This window comes from Lactuca virosa, chromosome 6, assembly GCF_052849685.1.
Source record: "Lactuca virosa cultivar CGN04683 chromosome 6, Lactuca_virosa_CGN04683_v6, whole genome shotgun sequence".
Classification (NCBI taxonomy): Eukaryota; Viridiplantae; Streptophyta; class Magnoliopsida; order Asterales; family Asteraceae; genus Lactuca; species Lactuca virosa.
In genome coordinates, this window is record NC_136431.1 from 35,134,878 (window position 1) to 35,159,098 (window position 24,221).

A 24,221-nucleotide genomic window follows, 5' to 3' on the forward strand; every position below is an offset into this window, starting at 1 on the left:
TAACATTACTCTTGTACTTGTATTATTTTCACAATCTTTGTAGCCTCAGATTAAAATCAATAAAACACATCAAGGCAGATGATTATTATTACATTCCAAGGTTTTATATCAAAGATCGTACAAAGGATCAAGGGCTTTCCTTGTAACTCATTTGTCTCACTTTGATTACCATTTGATACTTACATTACATTAACACCACAGTCTCTCATACAATTTGGTCGAATTATACTTGATCAATTTTTGACCAAAACAATGTATATTATAATCATTTTACAATTTGATTTTTTGGTTCGTCGAAAAACGCTTCTTATCCATTCACGGTTTTTACTTAATTTTATCTTCTCACCGAATCCTAATCAAACAACAATATTTACATTCCAAAATATACACTAGTTTGGTGTATACCTATCATAATAAAAAAAATCATATAGTTCTATAAGTAAAAATATAAAATGACCAAATCAATGATTACTTAACAAAACTAAATTCGAGATTGATTAGTAAATATGTGGTTCAATTTGTTTTATCTTATTTAGTAAAGATGTGGCTCAAACCAAAATGAACCGTTATGCTATAAAACCCAACAAAACCGACCCTTTTGTTTTTATTTTGATTTGATTTGTTTTAGGCTTTAACAACTTGTACATGCTAACTCCAAAACCCAATTTTGTCTTATGATGGTTTTAATATATAGTTAATTCTTTATAGAATTCTCGAATGACAGCCTGAAAAAGTTTGGCATACAGTTTAATACACGAAAACTCGAGTACTATTTGTATAAAATACGATTCCGATTCTATCACCCCGAAAGCAATCAAAGCAATTATCAAAAGCATAGGTTCTTCAAATTAAAGTTGTTTAATAGTAAGCCGCCGATGGAACCTAAGCAGTCAATTTCTTCTCAAATTCCACTTATGTATGTGAATTAAAGTATGAAAATTTCCTTTTTCTATTAGAAAAAGCAACCCACAATCCGAATCCCAATCTACCCCTCCTCAAATCCCTCCGATTCCCTTAAAACCTTCCAATTTTTCTCCATTTCCAGAGGCCGAAAGTGAGAACAGGTTTCTGGGTTTTTGAAGATGGAGGCATACCGAAGAGGGTTTTGAAAGATTTCCCCAAACCCAATCAAAAAGTTCAATCTTTTCGTTAGATTTTTTGTGGGTTTTGTGCGGATGGAAGTTTGTTATGATGGGTTTGTTTCAATTTTGAGAATTTTACGGAAATTCAATTGAAGATCGTTCATTGGGATTTCGTATGCTCTACAGTGAGAAAAGTTTCGAATTTTCACATTTCGACTAGATTTTGACGATTGAATTTCACATCGGTTGACGCAAGAACACGATGTTGTGTAGGATGATTCCTAGAAAAAAGAAAACAGGGACTGTTCCTGTGTATTTAAACGTATACGATCTCACTCCCATCAATGGTTATGCTTATTGGGTTGGCCTTGGTGTTTATCATTCTGGTGTTCAAGGTTTGTGTTCTTCAAATTCTCCTCAAATCTCTCAATTCATTTCATTTCTCAAAAGATTATAATAATAATAAACACAAATTGTCCTGTTTTTCTTTTCAATAAATTGCAAGACTTTGAGGTCTCAATTCCGCTATGTTATGTGCTATCAATTCTTACTGTAATGAAACATCTGATTCTTGATTTCGACATACGATGATCTTGTAAGAAATTTTAGAATGTGCCTTTTTTTTCTTTTATTATTCAATTAATTCAATAAGATTATCCCTCTGGCAAATCACTATCAAATGTCGAACCTTTTACCCTACTTGTGTGTTGTTGAGGACGCAAAACATGATAGGAGGTGTTATCTTTCTTTTTAGTGTGTACACTTTGACTTTTATAACCAATTTTAATGTGAATGGCCATGTTTAATAAGTTCTACCAACAAAATGATTTTGGATTCCACATAGCCAATCATAAAATATAACATTACGTTACATTTTTCTACTATAATTCCTCCCTAGGAGCGTATTTTCTAGTTAGATTGTTATTTTAAATAGCGCATTTTACATAAAAGAATTGAATTTATATGGTAATTTTGCGGTTTAACTACTTATATTGTTACACATTATAATTTTTCATCAAACCATAAAACTTTCAAGACATTTTTACAATCTAACCATTCTGTCATAATATGACATGATATAACACATGATATAACACGCAAAAATGGTTACTTTGGAAAAATACTAGCGAAAGAATGATATAATACGTTAAAATGGTTAATTTGGAAAAACGTCCGATATATGGTTTCATTAGAAAAAGTAAAGTTTTAGTGGTTAAAGTTAAACCACATAACTACCCAAAAGATATTGGTTTTTTTTTTTTGGTAATTTTTCGTTATTAAGATTGTGACAAACTATGATTCTTGATTTTTTGTAGTTCATGGTGTAGAATATGCATTTGGGGCACATGAGCATTCGACAACGGGTATATTTGAAGTGGAACCAAGAAAATGCCCTGGATTTACATTTAGGAAATCAATCTTGATTGGAAGAACAGATTTTGGTCCACGAGAGGTTCGTGGATTTATTGAAAAATTGGCAGGAGAATATTCGGGAAATAGTTATAATTTGATTACAAGAAATTGTAATCACTTTTGCAATGATATGTGCTTAAGGTTGACCAAAAGGCCGATTCCTAGTTGGGTCAATAGACTAGCTCGACTTGGTAAGATCCCAAATTTCTTATCATTTTTATTTCTATAACAAATATTTTGTTGATAATTTTAGGGTGAATTATGGAAAAATAAATAAATAAAAACTATTAGATTTTGGACAATTTTACGGTTTGACCATTTATACCTCATTTTTTTCAAATCAAATCATAAAAGCTTTAGACTTTTTTCCAAATAAACCATTCTTATGTGATATAAAAAAGAACTGATTTGTACACAACAGTTTTTCTCGATACATATCAATTTGTGTTTTAAAATGTTGTATTATACAACATTATAAAATATAAATTGTTGTGTACGAATAAAAACTGTTGTATACGAATAATTTCCCGATATAAAAATGGTTAATTTGGAAAAGTGTTGGTGAAACCTGGTATAACAAAATTACCAAAATGGGTATTTTGGAAAATTGTATGAAACTTTTAAAGAAACTTTTTTTTTTTTGTGCATTTCAAGATTCAAAAAAATTTGCTTAACTTTTGGTTGAACTTTGTTTGGAAGTCATTTGCTAATTGCTACCCATTCTAAAAGTTTGAATTTTATAAGCAAACTTCAACTTCCAAGCTACTTCGTAACTAGATGTGGTTGGAAAATGACTTTTATCAAAATGTCTAAAATACCCTTTTGAGTTAACATCATTAATTAGTTTCTTGATGTAACTTAATGTTCTTGTGTGGCACACAACTTTCAATACACAATTTGTTTGACCGAGGCGAATTCCCACATGATCCCATGTTTATGATCATTAGAAACCCATAAATCAAGATTAATTTTTTATGTTAAAAAAACATCCAAAAAATTATGATACAAACGCAAAATATGGATCTTGTTTTTCTCTTAATTATAGTTCTCTATTATCAAAGCCATATTAGCCATAACTTATGCATAATAAAAAAAATGTAAATCAAATGATTAAAAAAAAAACTATCAATCCACTTATGATTTATCCAATCATGTTGAATTTTGAAGGTTTTCTTTGCAATTGTGTTCTTCCTGCTGGTTTAAACGAGACAAAAGTGAGACAAATTAGAGCCGAAGATGGTTCTAATAACGAGAAGAAGCTAAGAAGCCAATCAAGCAGATACACGTCAGCATCTAAACCTGAACCACAATTATCTTCTCGTTCTTCAAGTTCATCAACAAGAAAAAGTCAATCTATGGGAACAAAGTCAAAGACTTTATTTAATCAGAAAGTGTAAGGAAACTCGAAATTATCGCATATTTTTGCTCATGTAAGGTTCTTGATAAGTTTGTTCTTGATTGGATGAACAATAATGCATTATTATTATTATAAAAAAATTTGTTGAAGTTGAAGATTTCAGTCTAAAGATTTGTGGGTAAGTGTTAATATTTTGGAAAAGGGTGAGATTTATTTTGAATATTAAGTTGGTGGAATGTATATTGGATCTAAGTGAAGTGGCTATAAAGCACATTGTTATGGGGGGTGTCAGAGAGAAACATGCATGGTGTGGATTGTTTAAGGAACTTTGATTTGAATATTTCATTAAATGGGTCCCATCCCCATAATGTTGATTATTTTTATTGTGTTTAGTCTATGCATTCATGGGGCCATAGGACTTTCCATGTGATAGGTTCCTGAATTGTTTAACTATTTGGTATATAATCAATGTAAGGCCATTGTTATACAACTATTTTATCAATTTTTCTCTTGCTTTCACCTACAATTTATTCTTATTATCACCTATAATGGATCCAACCATACTTCAGATAACACAAAGTCCTTTCCAATATCCTAACTAATCTCATCTCTATTACATTTGTAAAGAAATTCTACATTAAAAAATACAAAAAACAACATGGAGGTTGGATAAAATAAACTTTTTACATAACAAAAAAACCTAAATAGCACCACAAACATAGGTCTGTTAAGGCAATGTGTTACTAGATCCATATAATCAATTGTAACACTTTTAAAAACATAAAAGTAATTTCAGCACATTTGCGACAACATTAAAGCGTCACAAAAAATCTAACAAACAACAATTTTGACTAAATTAAATATATGATAGTTTTTAGCAACATATTTAAAGCGTCACAGAGACCCATCAACACTATTTTAGCCTAACTATAAACTCCATCAGTGTTTAGCGATAGTTTTTTAATTGTTGCTTAAGCATAGTGTTTCATAAAACATGATTTTATTCAATGTTTTGATTAAGATCAAATACATACATTTGACATTAAATCTTTGATATTTGTTTATATATTTTTATGTTTTTAAAATTAGTTTAAAAACACATAAATATAAACATATTATACACAGTTTTGTATGATTTTTCATGCTATAAAAAATATCCAAAATTTGTACTAACTAATCAAAACATTGTTCAATACAAAATAGCAAGATTCAAACACATCGAACAACAATAAAATCGATTTTTCATGTTCTAGAATCATAATTTTCGAAAAACATGATATGTATATTTTTATACACACACAATTTCTCATTTATGTGTATAAGATCATAACTCAACAAGGTTTTCACAAAAGCGATTCTCTAAGTGCTAATTAATATATGGATCTGATACCAATATCGGATAATGATATATATTTCGAAGCATAATCAATTATAAGTAATTGAAGCACTTGGATCCGTCTGGTGAGTTTTCTATCTCCTCTGCTCGTTATTTGGTTGATTTGGATAATATTCCTTCTTTTTTCAGCTACTAGATATGTTAAGTTGATCCCCATCAAAGTTAATTTGTTTTGTTGGAAGATGTTTTTGAACAGGTTACCTACTCGTTTGAACTTGTCTTTGAGAGGTATGGATATTCCTTCCATATTGTGCCCGATTTGCAATGATGTTAGGGAAGATGTCAATCATCTTTTCTTTTCTTGCTTCTTTGCTCATGTTGTTTTGGTGAAAGTCGTTTCTTGGCGGGGGTTGGATGTCCATTCCTTTGCTTCTATTGAAGATTGGATTTTTTGGTTTGATTCCATATGTTTACAGAAGAATGTTAAAGAGGTGTTGGAAGGGGTTTTCGTTGTCTCCTGGTGGGCGATTTGGATGTTTAGAAATGCTTCTCTTTTTGGAAATCCTCCTAAAAAGAGTTTTATTAACATTGTTTATAAGTCCTATAGTTGGTGTTCTAATAGGTCTAAGAGTTGTTTTGATTGGGTTGTTTGGTTAAAGGACCCATGAGATTCTCGTGCTCTAATGTAATTTTTTCTGGATTGTTGGTTGGTCTAGCTTCTTGCTAGGCTTTTGCTTCATTTTTTATAATCATCGTCTGTTCAAAAAAAAAGGATCATGATTGAACCATGAATCTAGTTTTTATCAGTTAATAACAACTAACTATGCGAGATGGTTTAAAATAATACTTTTTTGATGGGTTTTTAGAAGCTAAGCACGATCTTTTTTATAAAACAATTTTAAGCGGCAACACAAACAGTTTTAAAATAACTATTATTTGTCTACAAGAAGATCAAAGATCCAAAGTAGAATCTCACTAATATAATCGCACCCCTTGGCTTCAAACATACAAGCTCCATGATGTTCTTGGTGCACAAGCTAGTCGACAAACCCTTGTGAGTTTTCTCCTTTTTGTTGTCTGTCAAACTAATAGATGAAATGGAGAGAGCCACAAAATTTTTAGGGTTTCCTTGGGAGACTTCGATGTCATATGTACGACACAAACCATAAAATCCTTTCATAGCTTCCAACTTTGATCAAAATATAGTAACATTACCATGATACAAACTTATGACAATTATTGCATAATTGGTCATCTTAGTTAAATTCTAGTTATTTCATTGATGAATCATTAAATAATAAATTAATCCCTTTAAATAAATATGTTTGTTTTAGCTAAGTGTGAAATCCAAATAGACTAATATAATTAAAAAACATATCAATGATATGTAGTGTCAGATGGACATATTTACAATAATGATGGGACATTGAGATAGCACATAATAGAAAAAGATGAAATATAGTTATAACTAATGGCCTAATAAACTTTTAGATATACAAAAGTGTATTTTAACATGAATAAGATAAAAATGTATCATATTGAAATTGAATATGTTAATCGTAAGTGAAAAGGATAAAAACAAATTATCAACAACGCTTATACATGATTCCTATAGACTCATGACATTTAAATAGTCTTACCTTTACAGAAGAATATAGTGGCTGCTTCTATAAAAGACTTTGTCAATCGAGAATGTGCCATACATATGTACGTAAAAGACAGAAAATTAGAATTGTTGATAGTTGACACAAGACCAACAGTAAAAAAAATGACGTATTATGGTAACTATGTTTCAAAATCGTTTAAAAACATCATCCAAGTAAGGTCTTTATAAAAAAACACCAACAAACTATAAATTTTGTTTAAATGTCATGTTATCGTCGTAACCGACATTTGTAGGTGAGGGGCAAGATATTACCGGTAAAATTAATTAAGGGAAAAAAACAAGGGGAAATTACTCGGGAGGGTAACTATGTTTCAAAACCAGGCAAAAGACATCATCCAAGTGTAACATCTTGATGTGCAGGTATTTCTAAATTCATCCCTATAATTCTATTTCATGTCAATTGGTCAAGTGGTAGCACCTTTGGGTATAATTGAGGATTGGACACGGCGTGTTGGGCACACCAACACGGTGTGTCCAGATATGAGAAGGCGCGGGTTTCATTTTGGGCAACACGACGTGTTACCTCTTGGAAAACGGGCTTTTGATGGCTGGAATGAAAGCCTAATCTTTCGGGTTTTGCTCCCTATTTAAAGGAATATAAAGGCTAGGGTTTGTTCACCCTCAGCCCCCATTAGCCCCTCAATCCCTAAAAGAAACCCTAATCATCTTTCCCTCCCATTTGTGAAGCTAGTTGGTGTTTTTAAGGAAGAAGGTGGAAGCAGGAAGCAAAGATCCAGCAGGCAAGCCCCATTCTTCAGTTTGGCACTCTTCCGGACCTTTGTAAGTGTCCAAAACCCGATTTTTATCGTTCAACGGTGTTTGATTTTGAGTTTTGTCCCTTTTACTCCTTGTTCTTGAATGTTGCAATGGTTAGATCTCATAAAGTTTGCAACTTTATGAATCTCCAATTCAAGGTGACCTAGTAGTGTCTTAGATCTGGTCTATAATCAAGTTTTGATGCCATGCATAGTGATTAGGTCATAAATCCTCATTTTGACCTAATATGGGTTCAAGAAATGCATTGGACATGTATGTCTAAAAAGTACCAACCTTTGGGATGGTTTAGGTGTTAGTATCACTTCTGGAAAGGATGGACTTCAGACCTTAAGGATTAAGTGTGTTTTGGTTAAGCCATTGCATTATCAAGCTTATGATTTGGGTTTTTGAACCTTTTTGGTAGTCCCAATGGATAAAGTTGGAAACTTGATCCTTCTTAATCACATGTTGGTCTAGATCTAAGCCTTGGAGCTCTTGGAGTCAAGGAGGCAGTTGAATCTATTAAGTTGTTTGGATGCTGGCGAACACGACGTGTTGGCTGAGGTTTTCCCGACTGTTTGGATGCTGGAAGAGAAGGCATGGCCAAGTGGAACACGACGTGTTGGGTCAACATGGACTGTTGACCTTGACCGTTGACTTTGACCAAGTTGGACCTTGAGGGTATTTTCGGATTTTGATGGAATTGGTCACTTGGTGGAAACAGGTATCGGTTAGAGAACTGAGATTCGGAGTTGGACCTCATCAGTTATGTTCAGTCTGCTAGGTGAGTTTTCCTCACTATACTTATGGGTCAAAGGCACTAAGGCCGGCCTATTGGTTTGATAACCTGATATTCTTTGATATGTTGAGTATGCATGCTAGTTTTGATATGTTAGTCTGGTAGATCTGTGGGGCTACATGTGATACTGTCTGATTATCTATGTATGTTATTATTTGTTATATGTCAACATATTGTGTGGGTTGGGTTGAGGTTGTACTGCTGCGTACGGCAGCCAACAAACCCTGGAGCAATCCAGATATTAGTTGAGGGTCGGGGAGGGCATGCCAGACTCACACTGAGGGCTTATGAGCATTCCAGATACGAGCTGAGGGCCGAGAAGGGCATGCTAGACTTGTGCTGAGGGCTTAGTAGTATCCAATTTGAGGATTGATCTGATCGGGGAGCAAGCCAGATGTAATGCCCGTGTTTCTAGGCTAGGCATTAATATTGACATGATAGTCTAGGTTAACCTTTGTGACTCATTTTGGAGAAATGAAAAGGAATTATGTGAATATTATGTGTTTTATGTGTTTTATGCTTAATTATTAGGGTTTAATTAATTAAGTAAGACTAAAAATGAGCGTCGAAAATAAATATTAGATAAAGCCGATATTTATTAATAAAGTTGTAGTGGTCGTGACAAGGATTACGGATATATAAAGAATGCCGAAATCCGAGTTATAACGAAGAAGTTATGACCTGTCGAAGTTTCGCGACAAACCGGCACGGTGCCGAATGTCGTAAAAAGTGAGTTTTTGATAAACTACTTTTTAGCCTTAGTGATCTAAACAAAACTCGTAGTGTTCGTTAAACCGAGAGTAGGTATAAAAAGAACGCCCAAATCTGACTTCGTATGAGGAAGTTATGATTTTTCGACGTTTCAGCTTAGTAGTAGACAACTAAAAAACTCGAATTTTAGATCGAGTGATTTTTAGCCGACACGACCTAAACGAGAATCGAAGGTCTCGTAAATAGTAGCACAACGGTAAAAAGACAGACGAAAACGGACGTCGGATGAAGAAGTTATGAATTTTTAACGGATTTCCTGTCCCGGTCTGTTAAAAATAATAATATAAAAATTAAATCAAAATTAGCCGACGAAGTCTAAACGAAAGTTGTAGAGCGTAATTTTACCTACGCGTGCATATATAAACGTCAAAAACGGAGCCCGTATGAGAAAGTTATGGATTTTACAAGAATGGGCACAATTTTCGAGAAAATTCGCAAGGAATGGTGCTGGCCACGTGATCCTCGCATGCTTGTCTCGTGCCCAATTCGCGTGTTGCATGCTGATTCGACCGAGGGTGCGGTCCAATGGACTTCCGACGCGCATCGCTACTGATGCCCCGTGTCCGAGGTGCTGGCCCAATCCGAAGCCGGCACGTAGCCTCCTCGCATCCGAGCCTCGCCGAAGCAGCCAGCTGGTCTGAGCCTCGCAGACACCTGCCTCCCCCTCCTTGCTTCGGATCCAACCCTCGCTACTATATATAGTGGTGGCTGCGAGACCTCCCGGGTAGAATTCCGAAATTTGTCACTTTTCACCCATTTTTCATCTTTTTTATCATTTTGACTTCCCCCGAAGCCCCGGTATCATTTCTAAAGCCCGAAATACGTTCCGAAGTTCCCGAGAAGCCCGGAAAATTTATCTTTTCGGTTTTGAAGCCCGACCTTTCGCAGAGCCCGGTTTCTCAATAAAACTCCCGGTTTTATTAGAAACGAACGTTTTAGGAAACGAATTGATGCCCGATTATCATTAAATCAAGTGAGTGTGTAGTTACTTTCACTTTATACATAGATATGAAGTATTTTATATAAAATACGTGCTATGTGTATATATGTTGTTTATTTATTTAAAATGGATGTTGAATGGATGTTTTATACATGTTTAAAATAATTTAAAATGTATATATATTTTATCTTCAAATATGTTGGGTAAAACATGGGTAGATAAAGGATGAGGGATAATTGTACAGTATAGATGTACGTTAGTAGCTATGAATTTAGTACAGTATAGATGTACGTTGGCGACTATGTGACGTAGTGCCTATTGTATAAACCCTGGCGACTATGGGACTTAGTGCCTATTGTATAAACCCTGGCGACTATGAGACGTAGTGCCTATTGTATAAACCCTGGCGACTATGAGACGTAGTGCCTATTGTATACACCCTGGCGACTATGAGACGTAGTGCCTATTGTATAAACCCTGGTGACTATGTGACGTAGTGCCTGTTGTATGATCCTTGGTAACAATGGACTTTGGATAAATTCCTTAGGTCAATCCTGAGGAATAATAGGATGAAGGATAGTCGATTCTTGATCGACGTTCGTTAGTGCTTGTAATACAAACCTTGGGCAGCGATGGACTTCGTGCCTATTCCTTAGGATGAATCCTTAGGAATGAGTGAGATTTGATTCTTAGGGTAAATCCTTAAGAAATAAATAAGATAATGGGGATTGGGTAATTGGATTGATTATTTGATGCTTAAGCATAATAAATTTATTTATTGTGGGTTGAAAACCCTATATGCTCACCAGGCTCCCAAGCCTGACCCACTCAGTTTGTTTGTATCACAGGTATCGATACGAAGTTACTTTACACTGAGAGATTAAAATAGATGTAGATCACTAGTGTAAGTGAGTGTAAGTTCTGTTTATGCTTATGTTTCTGTATTGACGATGACATCCCAATGGTTTAAGTGAATAAAATACATTTCTTCAGAAATGATTTGATAATATAATTATCATGTTTTTATGGGAACAAATTCCGCAACACCTTTTAAAAGGATTACTCTGATTTTATTTTTAAAAAAAAGCATAAACGAAATCGGTCTTTTCTGGCCGAGAAATTAGGGGATGTCACAGTTGGTATCAGAGCATTAGTTTAAGCGAACTAAGAAATTGTAGAATTTCTAGACTTAAACTTAGAATGCTAAGTGATGATTGTGAGATGAATGTCTACCATATTTTAGACACGAGCACTAGTTTATTTAAGGAAAGATGCCTAAAATGTTTTTATGTGCTAAATGTTATATGTTTGCCATATATGCCATTATTTGTTCGGATCTATGGTCTGTTGCCGACCGGATCTGGAAACCTTATGTGTGTAGGATTCTAAGCGTATGATTACGGAGATTAGAACTAACATGTAAACGTTTCGGAGTGATAAGGGAATTTAAATACCTATCGAGGATAAAGACCTAAATTCACCTTACTCGGTATATAGATTGTAATGGAAAGAATTCGTAGTGGAGTTGCAAATGCAAACGGAAACAGGGATTAACAGCCTCAACCTCAAGTAGTTGAGCAAGTACCTGTTGTAGGAGCTGCAATCTCAAGTTTATCAACAGTATCGGCAAAGGATGGGGAAATGTGAAATCTTGTCTCCAAAGCAATGGTTCCTTGAAAAAGTTGAACCTCTATCAACTTTTTGATGAACTTCAAGGACATGAGTCAAATGTTGCTCAGAACATAAGGGAACTCTCCGGAGGTCCTCTTGCTCTTGTCAGTTCCTTTGAACCAACCATTCCGAACTCATCTACCTCGAATCCCTTCACACCCATTGTTCCATTGGTTCAAACATCCGCACCTACCTTACCCACACAAACCTTGACGGTTGATGAATTTGAAGCCAGGAACTCTGAACTCCGTTTTCAACAGTAGTTCGCCCTACTCTCAATGAAGTACAAACGTCCGTTAAACTCCTCTTACAAACCATACCAAAACCGATTCAATGCTCCTCACCATAACAATCCTCAACCTCACTCTGCTTCGGAACCTAAACCAACTTCCGAAAATCCTCCAGCATATAAACCAAACATCACTAAACCAAACACTACTCCGGAACCCTCTCAGAATTCCAAATCGGACAAACCAAAGATTGTGTGTCATAAGTGTGGACATGCAAATCATTTTGCCAAAGATTGCCTGGCTGATGCTCCACAAAAACCAAAAGTCAAGGATTCATCTTACTATGTCCGAAGAGCACAAGAAATGGCTGAAAGTGAGAAAGCATTTGTTACAACTGTTTCTAGAGATGTTGAAGGATATTGGTCATCCGGAGATGATTATGACATGGTAACTGGAAGAAACATGTGTTTGATGGCAAGACAAACGGTTGAATGTGATGAAGGATACTGGTCTTCTGGGTCCGAAGATGATGATGATGTTACTGAACCTCACCACTGCTACGTGGCCACCAACGATCCACCTGGCCGAAGCATCGTTCAGCAGGTAAAATCTATGATCTCTAATAATAATTTTGATTTATCTCTTTGTGAACCTTATCTGACCCAAATCCAAACAGATATTAACACAATCTATAAAGCCTATGAGTCTGCCATAGAAGCCAGTGAGAAGAAGGATTGTGAACTAAATCGTCTTAGGTTACGTTTTGAGGATAAAAAATTGAAAATCGAGTCTTTAGAGCATGAGCTTGTAATGTCAAACGATGAATGTATCATTTTGAAAGATAAATGTGAAATCACTTATTCTGAACAAAATGTTTTAATTGTTGATAACAAACGTCTCAATGCAAAAATAGATGTTTTGCATAATTCTGTTGATATGCTTGAAGCGGACATTCGGATGACTCACAATTTTCGTCATCCATGGTCTAAAGCACCTGGTCTCGGAAGCGAGTTTCCGAAACCAGCTGTCAGTCCCTTAAAGGAATTGCAAAATTTGACATTCATGGGAGAGGTTCCGAGTATCAAACATTCGGTCACCCCTGTTTCTCCCTTGTCACCACTTCCTGAGACTACAGACCAATTTGAGTCCCTAATTCCTTATTTCAAACCAATAGTTGTCACATATCCTGATTCCACGCCTCTTCCGCCTCTGACAAACCTGGACCTGAATCGGACCACGGATTTTCATCACAGTCTTACAAATTGTGTAGACCATGTTCAGAAAAGTAATCACGTGAACAATTGTGTGATTGAAGAAATTGATCCGGTGACAACTGAATCCACTGCTTCTGAGGTTGTATGGGCATCCTTAGATGATAAAGTTGAAGTCTCAAGCTGTGTGTCCTCTGGTTCTTGTGAATCGGATTCTTTAGTCATTTCAAAAACTAGATTGGTTCCCATCACTCCCGAGTTTAAGAATCCATCCGTAGGACAAACCTCAAAATCCTCATCTCATCCTAAGAGAAAACCAATGCTGAATAGGAAAGATCTTGTAGATCCCAAAGTAGAAGCTCGAAATGCTCATAAAAAAGAAGTTAAGACTAGACAAAATTTCAGGTTCCTTGCTAACTCCAAACCAAGTTCATCCCGGAATTCTCATGTATCCATTCATAGTCAAAACTCCTTTGTTCCCACTAAGATTCTCAAAAGACCTTCCGAACCTCTTGGTCATGTAGAACCTAAGAAAGTCGTTAGCTCATCTCAGTCTCAAGCTCATGTAACTGCCAAAATTCGTCCGAAATACTCCAATAGAATCTCGGAATGCTTCATCTGTCCTTATTGCAAAATCTGATGGCACAATTTTTAAACCAAATCTTTCAAAAACCAATGTGTCATCAAGAAAATCCACAAATGAAAAGAAAACATCCTTAAAATCTTCCAAGAAAAATTGTGTGTGGAAAGTCAAAACTCCCATTGCTGAAACATCAATTCCGGAGGAAACAAATGATACCAACCCTCCGGACGTCAAAGATCCGAAGAAGGTAGTTCGGAACCTTCAAGTCATTGAATATGACTACTGGATAGATGAAAAGACATTAGCATTCTGTCTGTTTCCAAAGAATTCCAAGAATATCACCCAGAAACACAAAGTTGTTCCTAAGTCACAATCAAAGTCCAAAGCCCATGCCTATGTCCCAAAGTCTAATTCGGAGCCTAAAAACTCCATCACTCACTAATTTTGCAGGCACTTTGTGCTTCGGAGCAAGAAAGAATATGGTATATTGATAGTGCTTGCTCCATGCACATGACGGGGCAGAAGGATTTTCTACGAGATTTAAAGCTTTCTCCAAATGCTGGTTACATGACGTATGACAACAACTCCAACTCTCAAATTCGTGGTTATGGAACCCTCACCAACGGAAACTTCTCTATTTCACACGTGGCTTATGTGGCTGATCTAAAACGTAATTTGATAAGTGTTGCTCAGCTCACTGATTCAAATCGACGTGCTGAATTTTGCAAAAAGTACAGCTATGTAATGACCGAAGACCAGAAAGAGTGTTTAATCAAGTCGCTTCGCAACAAGAACATGTACCCACTCGACATCAACATGATTATTGGCAAACCGCAACTCTGCCTTCTCTCCAAAGTTGTTCCTGACGTCAGTTGGTTATGGCACCGAAGGCTCGCTCATCTAAACTTTCGGTATATGAATGATCTTGTATCCGGCGAAATGGTAAGAGGTTTACCTCTTCTCAAATTCGAAAATGATCATTTGTGTGTTGCTTGTGAGTGTGGTAAGCAATCGAAGAAGGGTCATCCTGTTATCATCGAAAAGTCCATTTCGGAACCATTGGAGCTTCTACACATTGATCTCTGTGGACCATCCACTGTAGAAAGTCTTCATCATAAGAAATACATTCTTGTGATTGTAGATGATTTTACAAGGTTCGCTTGGGTTTTCTTCCTAAGGCTGAAATCCGAAACAGCCTTAGAGCTCATAAATTTCATCAAAGGAATAGAAGTTCTTACAAAACTCCCAGTTAGGAGAATCCGAAGTGACAATGGATCGGAATTCACTAATTCCACCATTGAGAACTTTCTCACAGACAAAGGAATCGACCACAACTTCTCAGCTCCTTATACTCCACAACAGAACGGTGTAGTCGAAAGACGCAATAGAACTCTCGTTGAAGCTGCTCGATCCATGCTGAATTTCGCAAATCTACCACTCTACCTTTGGGCTGAAGCCGTATCTACTGCTTGCTTCACTCAAAATCGGAGTATCATCAATCGACGTCTTAACATGACACCGTACGAAGCAATGAATGGTCGGAAGCCAACTATCTCGTTTTTGCATGTCTTCGGATGCAGATGCTTCATCAAGAACAACCGTGATCAGCTTACCAAGTTTCAACCTAAAGCTGATGAAACCATTTTCCTTGGGTACTCTTCAAAATCGAAAGCTTATAGAGTTCTTAACCGGAGAACTCGTGTTCTGGAAGAAAGCTTCGACATTACCTTTGATGACAACTTCGTTCGGAACTCTGGCCCTACTCACATTACAACTCACATTATGGAGTCCGATGCTCCTCCGCCAGGATGTCCGAACCCTCAGACAATTCTTGAAGTTGACTTTGAAACTCTGTTTGGTCCTTCCGAAACCGCTCTTGATTCGGAATCTCGATCAAGACCTCCTCTCATTCCAATCCCCTCTTCGGAAGTTCCAGTCTCTCGTAATGTCTCCGGTCCGATCCCAAGCCTCTCTCCATTTAATTCTAATCTGTTTCAACCTTCTCAGGTTGAGGGGGAGAATAATACCAATCCCTCTCTTGAATCAAATGTGAATGGCTTCCAAGATGCAGTTGTTGAGTTCGATGACTCCAATCCGCTCAATAATGATGAAAATGAACACTTCTTTGAGTTCCCTTCTGATGATGATGTCAACCTCTCTGGTTCAGAAGTTCAGGGGGAGCATCATCCCAACATTCAAACCATTCAGGGGGAGCAAATCAATTCCACTGTTGATATCGGTTCGACGGCTGCACAAGAACTCCGACGATTACATGTTTGGATGAAGGATCATCCTCCGAACCAAGTAATCGGTAACCCCAATGCTGGTGTACAGACTTGGTCTGCTACAAATATTCAAAACGAATGTCATTTCTCAGCATTCATATCCATGGTTGAACCCAAATCCATCAAGGAAGCATTGGAGCATGCTGATTGGATTACAACCATGCAAGACGAACTGGCAGAATTTGACCGAAATGAAGTTTGGACTCTCGTGCCTCCTCCCCAAAATCATCCCATTGTCGGTACAAGATGGGTATTCCGAAACAAGCTTGATGATGTAGGAGTTATCATCCGAAATAAGGCAAGACTGGTGGCTAAAGGTTTTACTCAAATAGAAGGGCTCGACTACGACGAAACTTTTGCTCCTGTTGCACGTCTTGAAGCCATCAGAATCTTTCTTGCTTATGCAGCTCATAAAGGCTTCAAAGTTTACCAAATGGATGTTAAGAGTGCGTTTCTTAACGGTGAACTTGACACTGAAGTGTACCTTCAACAACCCCCGAGATTCATTAATCTTTCCTTTCCGAATTACTGTTATAAACTCCGGAAGATTGTCTACGGACTCAAGCAAGCTCCTCGGGCATGGTACGAGACCCTCATTGATTTTCTCAAATGCTCCGGTTTTCAAAGAGGAATTCTAGATCCCACTTTATTCCGAAGATCAAATGGAAAGCATCTAATGTTGGTACAAATTTATGTGGATGACATCATTTTTAGATCTACTGATTCATCTATGGTTGCTGACTTTGCTAAACTGATGATCAATCGATTCCAAATGAGTGTGAATCGGGAGTTAAGCTTCTTTATTGGCCTCCAAGTCAAACAGACCAACCGAGGAATATTCATTCACCAAGAGAAGTGCATCACGGAACTCCTTAAGAAATACTCCATGGACACCTGTGCCTCTGCCAAGGTACCAATGGGCTTCGGACACAAGATTTTTGCAGACCCTTCCGGTGTTCCTGTTGATGAAAAGAAATACTGCGGAATGATTGGATCTCTACTCTATCTCACAGCAAGTCGTCCGGATATCATGTTCTCAACATGTTTATGTGCCAGATTTCAAGTCAACCCAAAGATGTCTCATCTTTTGGCTGTGAAACAAATCTTTCGATATCTTAAAGGCACAAAAAGTCTCGGACTCTGGTACCTAGCGAAAGCTTCCTTCTTCAAGCCTACTCAGATTCAAACTATGGTGGTCTTTAACTCGATAGAAAAAGCACTTCAGGTGGTTGTCAATTCTTAGGTGGACGATTGGTCAGTTGGTCATCCAAGAAACATAACTGCATTGCACTCTCTACAGCCGAAGCTGAATACATTGCTGCTGCCAGCTGTACATCTCAAGTTCTGTGGATGAAATCTCAACTCTTGGATTATGGTTACCGTTTTCAACGCATTCCTATCTATTGTGATTGTCAAAGTGCCATTGCGATTTCCCACAATCCAATTCAGCACTCTATGACCAAGCACATTGACATACGGTACCATTTCATAAAAGATCACGTTTTCAATGGTAACATTGAACTCATTTTTGTTCCATCTGACGATGAGATCGCTGATGTCTTTACCAAGGCATTAGACGAAACCAAATTTAATGGTTTTCTGAACAAGATTGGTATGATGATACCAGATCCTCAGTTCTTTCAAGAGACTTGTTCTCTTTGATAGACGTATTTTGAAAGAAAATTAGTTCTGATCCTCTTTTTCGGAACTACTTTCTCTCTGAATACATAGGATCATTTTACTTGTCTTTATCTCTGACCTTCACTTGAGTTCGTTAATCTGTACAGTTCACCTTGTTTGTTTGCTATTTATAACCCACCTTGTCATGATGATCGGAATATACTTCATAATCGAATTCCGGAATTCCTCCCCGGAAAATGTTTCACATTATGCGCTCCGGACTTCCAACACTTACTCCGGAATTTTTCAGTTGCGCTCCAGAACTTTCACAATGCGCTCCAGAATTTTCAAAAAGTGCTCCGGAATTTCAAAACTGGTCCGGAATTTTCAAAAAGTGCTACGGAATTTCAAAACTGATCCGGAATTTTCAAAATGTGCTCCGAAATTTTCAAAAGTGCTCCGGAATTTCAAAATTGCTCCGGAATTTCAAAATTTGCTCCGGACCCCTTTTCAAACAAGCATGCTCCGGAACACGACTCTTACCCTCCGGATCATTCACTGTCCGGAACAGCTGATCCGGAATACCAAAAGGCAATAAGGTGAAACGGTTTTCTCAACGGTTGCTTTTCAGGAAGATCCTTATCCGATCCTCCTCGATTTGTGTGACACGATTGCACGCCCCATAAAATAGACATCAAATTGACGGTTGAATTCTCCATTTTTAGACCCAAAATTACCTTGCCCTTTCACCTCACCTGTCAAATCACGTTCATAAACATTAAATGCAACCCATTTGTTCTCGGATCCTAATAATCATTTTTCTAACCCGAACCATTTACCTTACCTATAAATACCCTTTCAAAATCCCTTTTACCTCTTTACGCTCTCAAAAAATTCTCTCACTGTTCTTCGTGTTCTTCAAGAACTCATAACCTGCAACAATGGCGTCCTCTCCGTCAAAAAATTCTCTAAATGTTCATTTTATAAGAGCTACTCGACGAGTTGGTAGCCCTAACTCGTCAAGTAGATGCGAGCTGGACTGCGGGGTTTAAGTGGACTACTCGACGAGTCGGGAATGGACTCGGCGAGTAGGTCCGTCAGGAAGAAACCCTAACCCTTAGGGTTTTCACCCTATTTAAGCAACATTATGGACCTCCACCCCAGCCTCCATCACCTCCACAGTTCATTCTCGAAACCCTAGCAACCATTGAGTGTCTTAAAGCCTTTCTTGCTATTTTTGTGTGATTTGAAATTAGGAGAAGGAAGGGATCTTTTGGTGGTTCAAGAAGAGGCAGAAGATTCAGAGTTTTTGTTACATTTCAGAGCTCTTGAAGGTATAAAGTTTATACCTTGGCTTATTTTCACTTAGATCTTCATGAAAGCTTGTTTGTTGCCACTTTTGAGTCCTTTCCAAGCTATTCTCGGGTAGGAAGCTTTTGGGACTGTAAGGACTCTAGATCTAGGCACTCTTGAGCTCCAGAAGCTCAAAGTTGCCACTTTTATTCGCCCAAGATCCCATTCTATTCCCTAGACTCTCATTTCTAGCTTGTTTTGGTCGTTTTAGCTTCATAGCATCATGCATGCACGTAAAGTTAGCAACTTTACGTGTTACTCTAGCCTAAGGAGTCCAGATCTATGAATTAGAGGCAGTGGGAATCACCAGGATCAACTGTATAATCTGAGCATGCAATGGACTCGCCGAGTTGTTCTTGGGACTCGACGAGTCGGATCGATGTCCCCAAACCCTTCTTTGATTATGAGTGAAACCACTGAGTTAAGGAGATGATTCAGCGAGTTGGACATGAGTAAGACTCGGAAGCAAAAGAACTCGACGAGTCCAAGGAGAGACTCGACGAGTAGAATCGAGATGTCCTGATGATATGACCGTTTGAACTCGACGAGTCGGTAGAAGGACTCGGCGAGTTGGGTTGACTGAGAGTTGACTTTGACTTTGGCGTTGACTTTGACCAGAAGGGTAAAATGGTTATTTTACCCTAAGAAGGATTATCAGTTTTTGATTGAGTGTTGTTATGGAATTATAGCCGGAGAGTCGCCGGAGCAGCAGATAGGGATCCCTCACCCAGTCTTTCAGCAGTCAGCCATACGAGGTGAGTTTCCTTTCCAGTAGGAATAGGTCTACGGCCACAATGCCGGCCCGTTTAGATGTTAGTAGTTCCGGACTGTGGTCCGATGCCGGGGTTAGCCCGATGCAGTTTATATGTTTCCGGACTTCGGTCCGATGTCGGGGTGGTCCCGAGAAGTAGTATGTATGCTTGATGTCTTTGTGATTCATGCATATTTATGTTATGTGCCTTGTGTTCCGGACTTCGGTCCGATGCAGTAGTTATATGTTTATGTTACATGTTTATGTATATGATATGTCCAGTTATTCCGGACCTCAGTCCGATGCAGTGGGCAAGGCCCAAGTTAGTCCGGACTTCGGTCCGATGCAGTGGGCAAGGCCCAAGTTATTCCAGGCTGCGGTCTGATGCAGTGGGCAAGGCCCAAGTTATTCCGGGTTGCGGTCCGATGCAATGGGCAAGGCCCAATATGTGCTTTACGTGTTATTGTATGGTATGTGGTAGTATGGGGGAGCTCACTAAGCTTCGTGCTTACGGTTTTCAGTTTTGGTTTCAGGTACTTCCACTAGCAAAGGGAAGGGCTCGGGATGATCGCATGGCACACACCACAGTCTTCAGCATGGGAGTTTCACTCTGATATTTTGTCATGAGATTTATATATGAGACAGATTTTATGATGTGTTATGATACATTACTTACGATTTTACTTATGATACTGGATGGTTTATGATTTTTATTATGATTGAAAAACGAAATTTTTGCGCCGTATTTTTGGGATGTTTCAATCCCAATCGTCGGTGACAGAACAGTTCCAATCTACAAATCGACCTTTCTCAAGGAGATTGGTGTTAAAGCTAACCCAAGGGGTTTCAAAGTTGTTGAACCAACGTCTGAAGAGTTTCAGACGTTCCTGAACTACATTGGATACTCTCAAGACTACAAAGCGAAAGATTTCATGAAGACTGTTGTGTCCAGACTATGGACTGTATTGATGCACTTCATCCTCAGAGGACTGTCCGGAAAGCATGGAGGAACGAACACCTTAAGAAAGGACTGGCTCAATGTCGTATTCAGCATCTACTCCGTACGCGAGAATGATGTTGATCTTCCGGAAGTCTTGTGGCAAGACTTCTGCAAGTTTGCTACCAAGAGGAAGCCGAATGAAATTTCAAGCCCTAGGTTTTGGGCTCTGACGATCGAACAAGTCTTCAAGGAGCTTTCGGAACCACTTCCGGTTAACACCATCCCTCCGGAGGTATGTGTCTCGTTTAAACTTGTAAAATCTTATAGGATTCCGGACCAATCCTCTTTTGGTCCGGTCAGACGACTTCCGGACCACATGTTGGCCCTAATTCCTTCCGAGTCCCCTTATTTAAAACATCACTTAGAGACTTCGGTTGTGTTCGACCCAACACAACCTGCCCCTGTCTCTGTTGAGCCCATCTTGGAAAAGGCCAATCCAACTTCGTCCGGACCCGAAGTCAAGAAACCAGCCAAACGAAAGGCTTCTCCTACCAAGCCTAATACCAAAAAGAAAGCCAAAGTCAGTGCTCCCTCTCAACAGGAGGGCACCCATGACATTCCGGCTGATTCTGGCCATCCGCTCACCCCACCTACCCACTCATTTGAGGCACCCCTCGATGTTTCAAAAGCACAAGACACACTCACAGGGAGTCACCACATAATCCACCCTCACCCTCCCAAAAGGGTGATGCCGGTGTTGAACATAGTTCCTTGCAGCCCCCTGGAACACACCCACGAGTCACCTTTGATGATCCCATTATCTCTTCTACACGCACACACTCCGGAACCATTGTTCCGGACCCCAAGCTGTCCGGAGCTGGAGTAGTCCCTCCTCCTCCGGAAGCCTCAACTGGTCTGATACCCAGAAGGCGTACAGGACGACCATGTGTTAACGATCCCCAATGGGAAGATTTTGTCAACAGGGCTGCATCTACACGTCCGGACCTCACTAGAGCTCAAGTGGAGTCTACTCTAATCTCCATGAGGAACAGAGCCATCCAAAGCTACTTGCCCTATGTTCCTCCCACTGACACCAATGCTATAAATGAGCTCACTTCGGAACTGCCTCCCCTCACTACTCATCAAAGCATCTTCCATACCGATCCGAGCAAAGAGATCTCTGAAGAAGTCATGCTGGAAGAAGAGGCAAAAACCATTCCGGATGCACATCTCATGACTTCAGTTCACTACCAATCCAAGGCATCCGTATCCAAGTTTGCTTATGACTTCGGATCCTCTTCCTCTACCACTCCGGACGGCGGTTCCAATTCCAAACTTCAAGAAGATGATGATGCAACAAAACCGGGTCCCTCTTCACATCCGAACGTACACCAACCTCCTCCGTAACACTCTGATTCTGATTCAGAATCCTCAGCTGGTGACTACGTTGACCCCTTCTCTCTTCTCGAGATCCGAACCAATGTCTCTGACACCATGCAGAAAGTGTCATCTGTAGAGGCATCCGTAACAGATCTGAACTCTAAATTGGATCAAAAAGTCTCCGGACTTGATTCCAAACTTGATGCCATTCTCCAGTCATTATCCCAGCAGTCCGGACCATCAGTTGCCGAAAGAGAAGCCCACCTTGATCAGTTGATCTCCATCCGGCTCAAGCACACGATTGAGGAAGTTGACTCCAAGTACGACGCTTTGGTGGATACTTATCTCAACACCATCACTTCCATGCTCAAGGTCCATGATGATCTGGTGTCTGCTACCAATGACCTAATCAAGCAGACCCACGTTTGTCATGAGAAGCAAATTCAACGACTGGAGAAAGAGATCCGGAAGAAGGACGAGATGAACATGATTGGAGAGGGAGTAATGAGAGAATTTTGTTGGTGAATTTGTGAGGAAATGGGGAGGCCATGGTGTCTATTTATAGCCTAAGAAAGTCTCATGCAAGGCCATGCAAGCCATACTTCAAAGGTTAGTCAAAGACACCAAAGAATACCACGTGCTTGTACTTTTTGAACAAGTGTGCACACAAATGGGTAAGGTGGTCGGGATGGTCGTAAAAAAATTGGTTAAGGGTCCAAGAGGGAAGCATTGTCTGGTTTTTTGATCATTCAAACAAGCATGGTGGGGCCTAGTGATGTCATCTTCCAAAAAAATGCCCTAAAAACACATCTAGGTGTGTGTGCCAAGTTCCCAAAGTCTATATTTTTTTAGAAAGTGTCAGATGATAGAGTAGAGTTCTAGGATTCCAAAAACCTAAACGAATTAATTTTTTGAGTTTTAGAACTCCGGAAAATCGTGTTTAAAGTTTCATGTCTAAATGACCTGAGATGTCCGATTTTTCGACGTTTGTAAATATTTTTACTAAAAGTATTTCGAGTATGAAATTAAATATTAGACCATAGTATTAGTCCATAAACGCTCTCGAAATTAGTATCTGAGGTGTGCAAGTTCCTCAATGGATCGAGTTGGCTTTAGCAGTTTAAAGAAAATTTGTGTTATATTGGTTTGTTTTCTTATAACCGTCGTATCTTTTGCATACGAACTCCGTTTTGGACATTCTTTATATTTTTGGAAACAGGGGAACATGTACTATGAGACAAGAATGGTTGTTTCGCTCACAACTGCTTAATACAAATTTTTAGTTTTCAGACGTATTAACTAGGTTGCAGTTTGAGTTATGTGATTCGTTTGAGATTTTCCACAAATGGAAGTAAGATACCATATGGTATCTTATAATAGTTTTAATAACACTATATATTTTCAAAATATGCATTTAAGCTCAATAGGTCAAATTACAAAGATTTCCGTTGTGAACTGACTATCTACAGTTTTATACCTAAATTTCGGAATGTCACAATGAGATAGTGGATCGAGAACATGGGGGTTGTTTGGACACCAACATTGATGGGGAAGACAATTGCTAATGATGTGAAGTTGGAGGAGGCGACAGTGAATGAATGGAAGGGTGTCGATAGTTGGCGGTGGTTGTAGGTCGATGGAGATGTCAAAAAAAGTGAAACATAGATGTCATGAATGACATGTCTATGGTTGAAAGCCTTTAAACATTGTTTTTATTATTTTACACAAATAGTCTTTGGAGTTATTAATAATGTCAAAAATAAAGAAAATAAAAAAGCATATAATGGTTATTTTACATGCATTTAATTGATAGAAATTGATGGGGTTAGTCTCAGGACCATGCGTTCAGTTTTTGGAAACCACAACAATGAGAAATGTCAAAAATGTATAAGTTTGACTAAAAATGTAGACAGATGAAAAGTAAAGGGACCAAAAATGTAATTTACTATTTTTCAAATGATTTGAAGTCGAGGGGCAACTATTCACAATTTTCAAACAGCAAATGACATTATGACGAACCGTTTGCCTCCTCAAATTCCTACGATTCTCTTGAAACCTCCCGCTTCCTCCCTTCGAA

At 38.3% G+C, this 24,221-nt stretch overlaps 1 protein-coding gene across 1 annotated transcript; it reads left to right on the plus strand.

The window, feature by feature from the left end:
• The first annotated feature begins 722 nt into the window (after positions 1–722).
• Positions 723–4,229, plus strand: LOC145120040 (deSI-like protein At4g17486). The gene is made up of 3 exons (XM_079055826.1): positions 723–1,477; positions 2,399–2,686; positions 3,663–4,229. Exons 1-3 carry the CDS (start codon positions 1,345–1,347, stop codon positions 3,890–3,892), a joined length of 651 nt encoding a protein of 216 aa, XP_078911952.1. The 5' UTR covers positions 723–1,344; the 3' UTR covers positions 3,893–4,229.
• Positions 4,230–24,221: the final 19,992 nt, after the last annotated feature.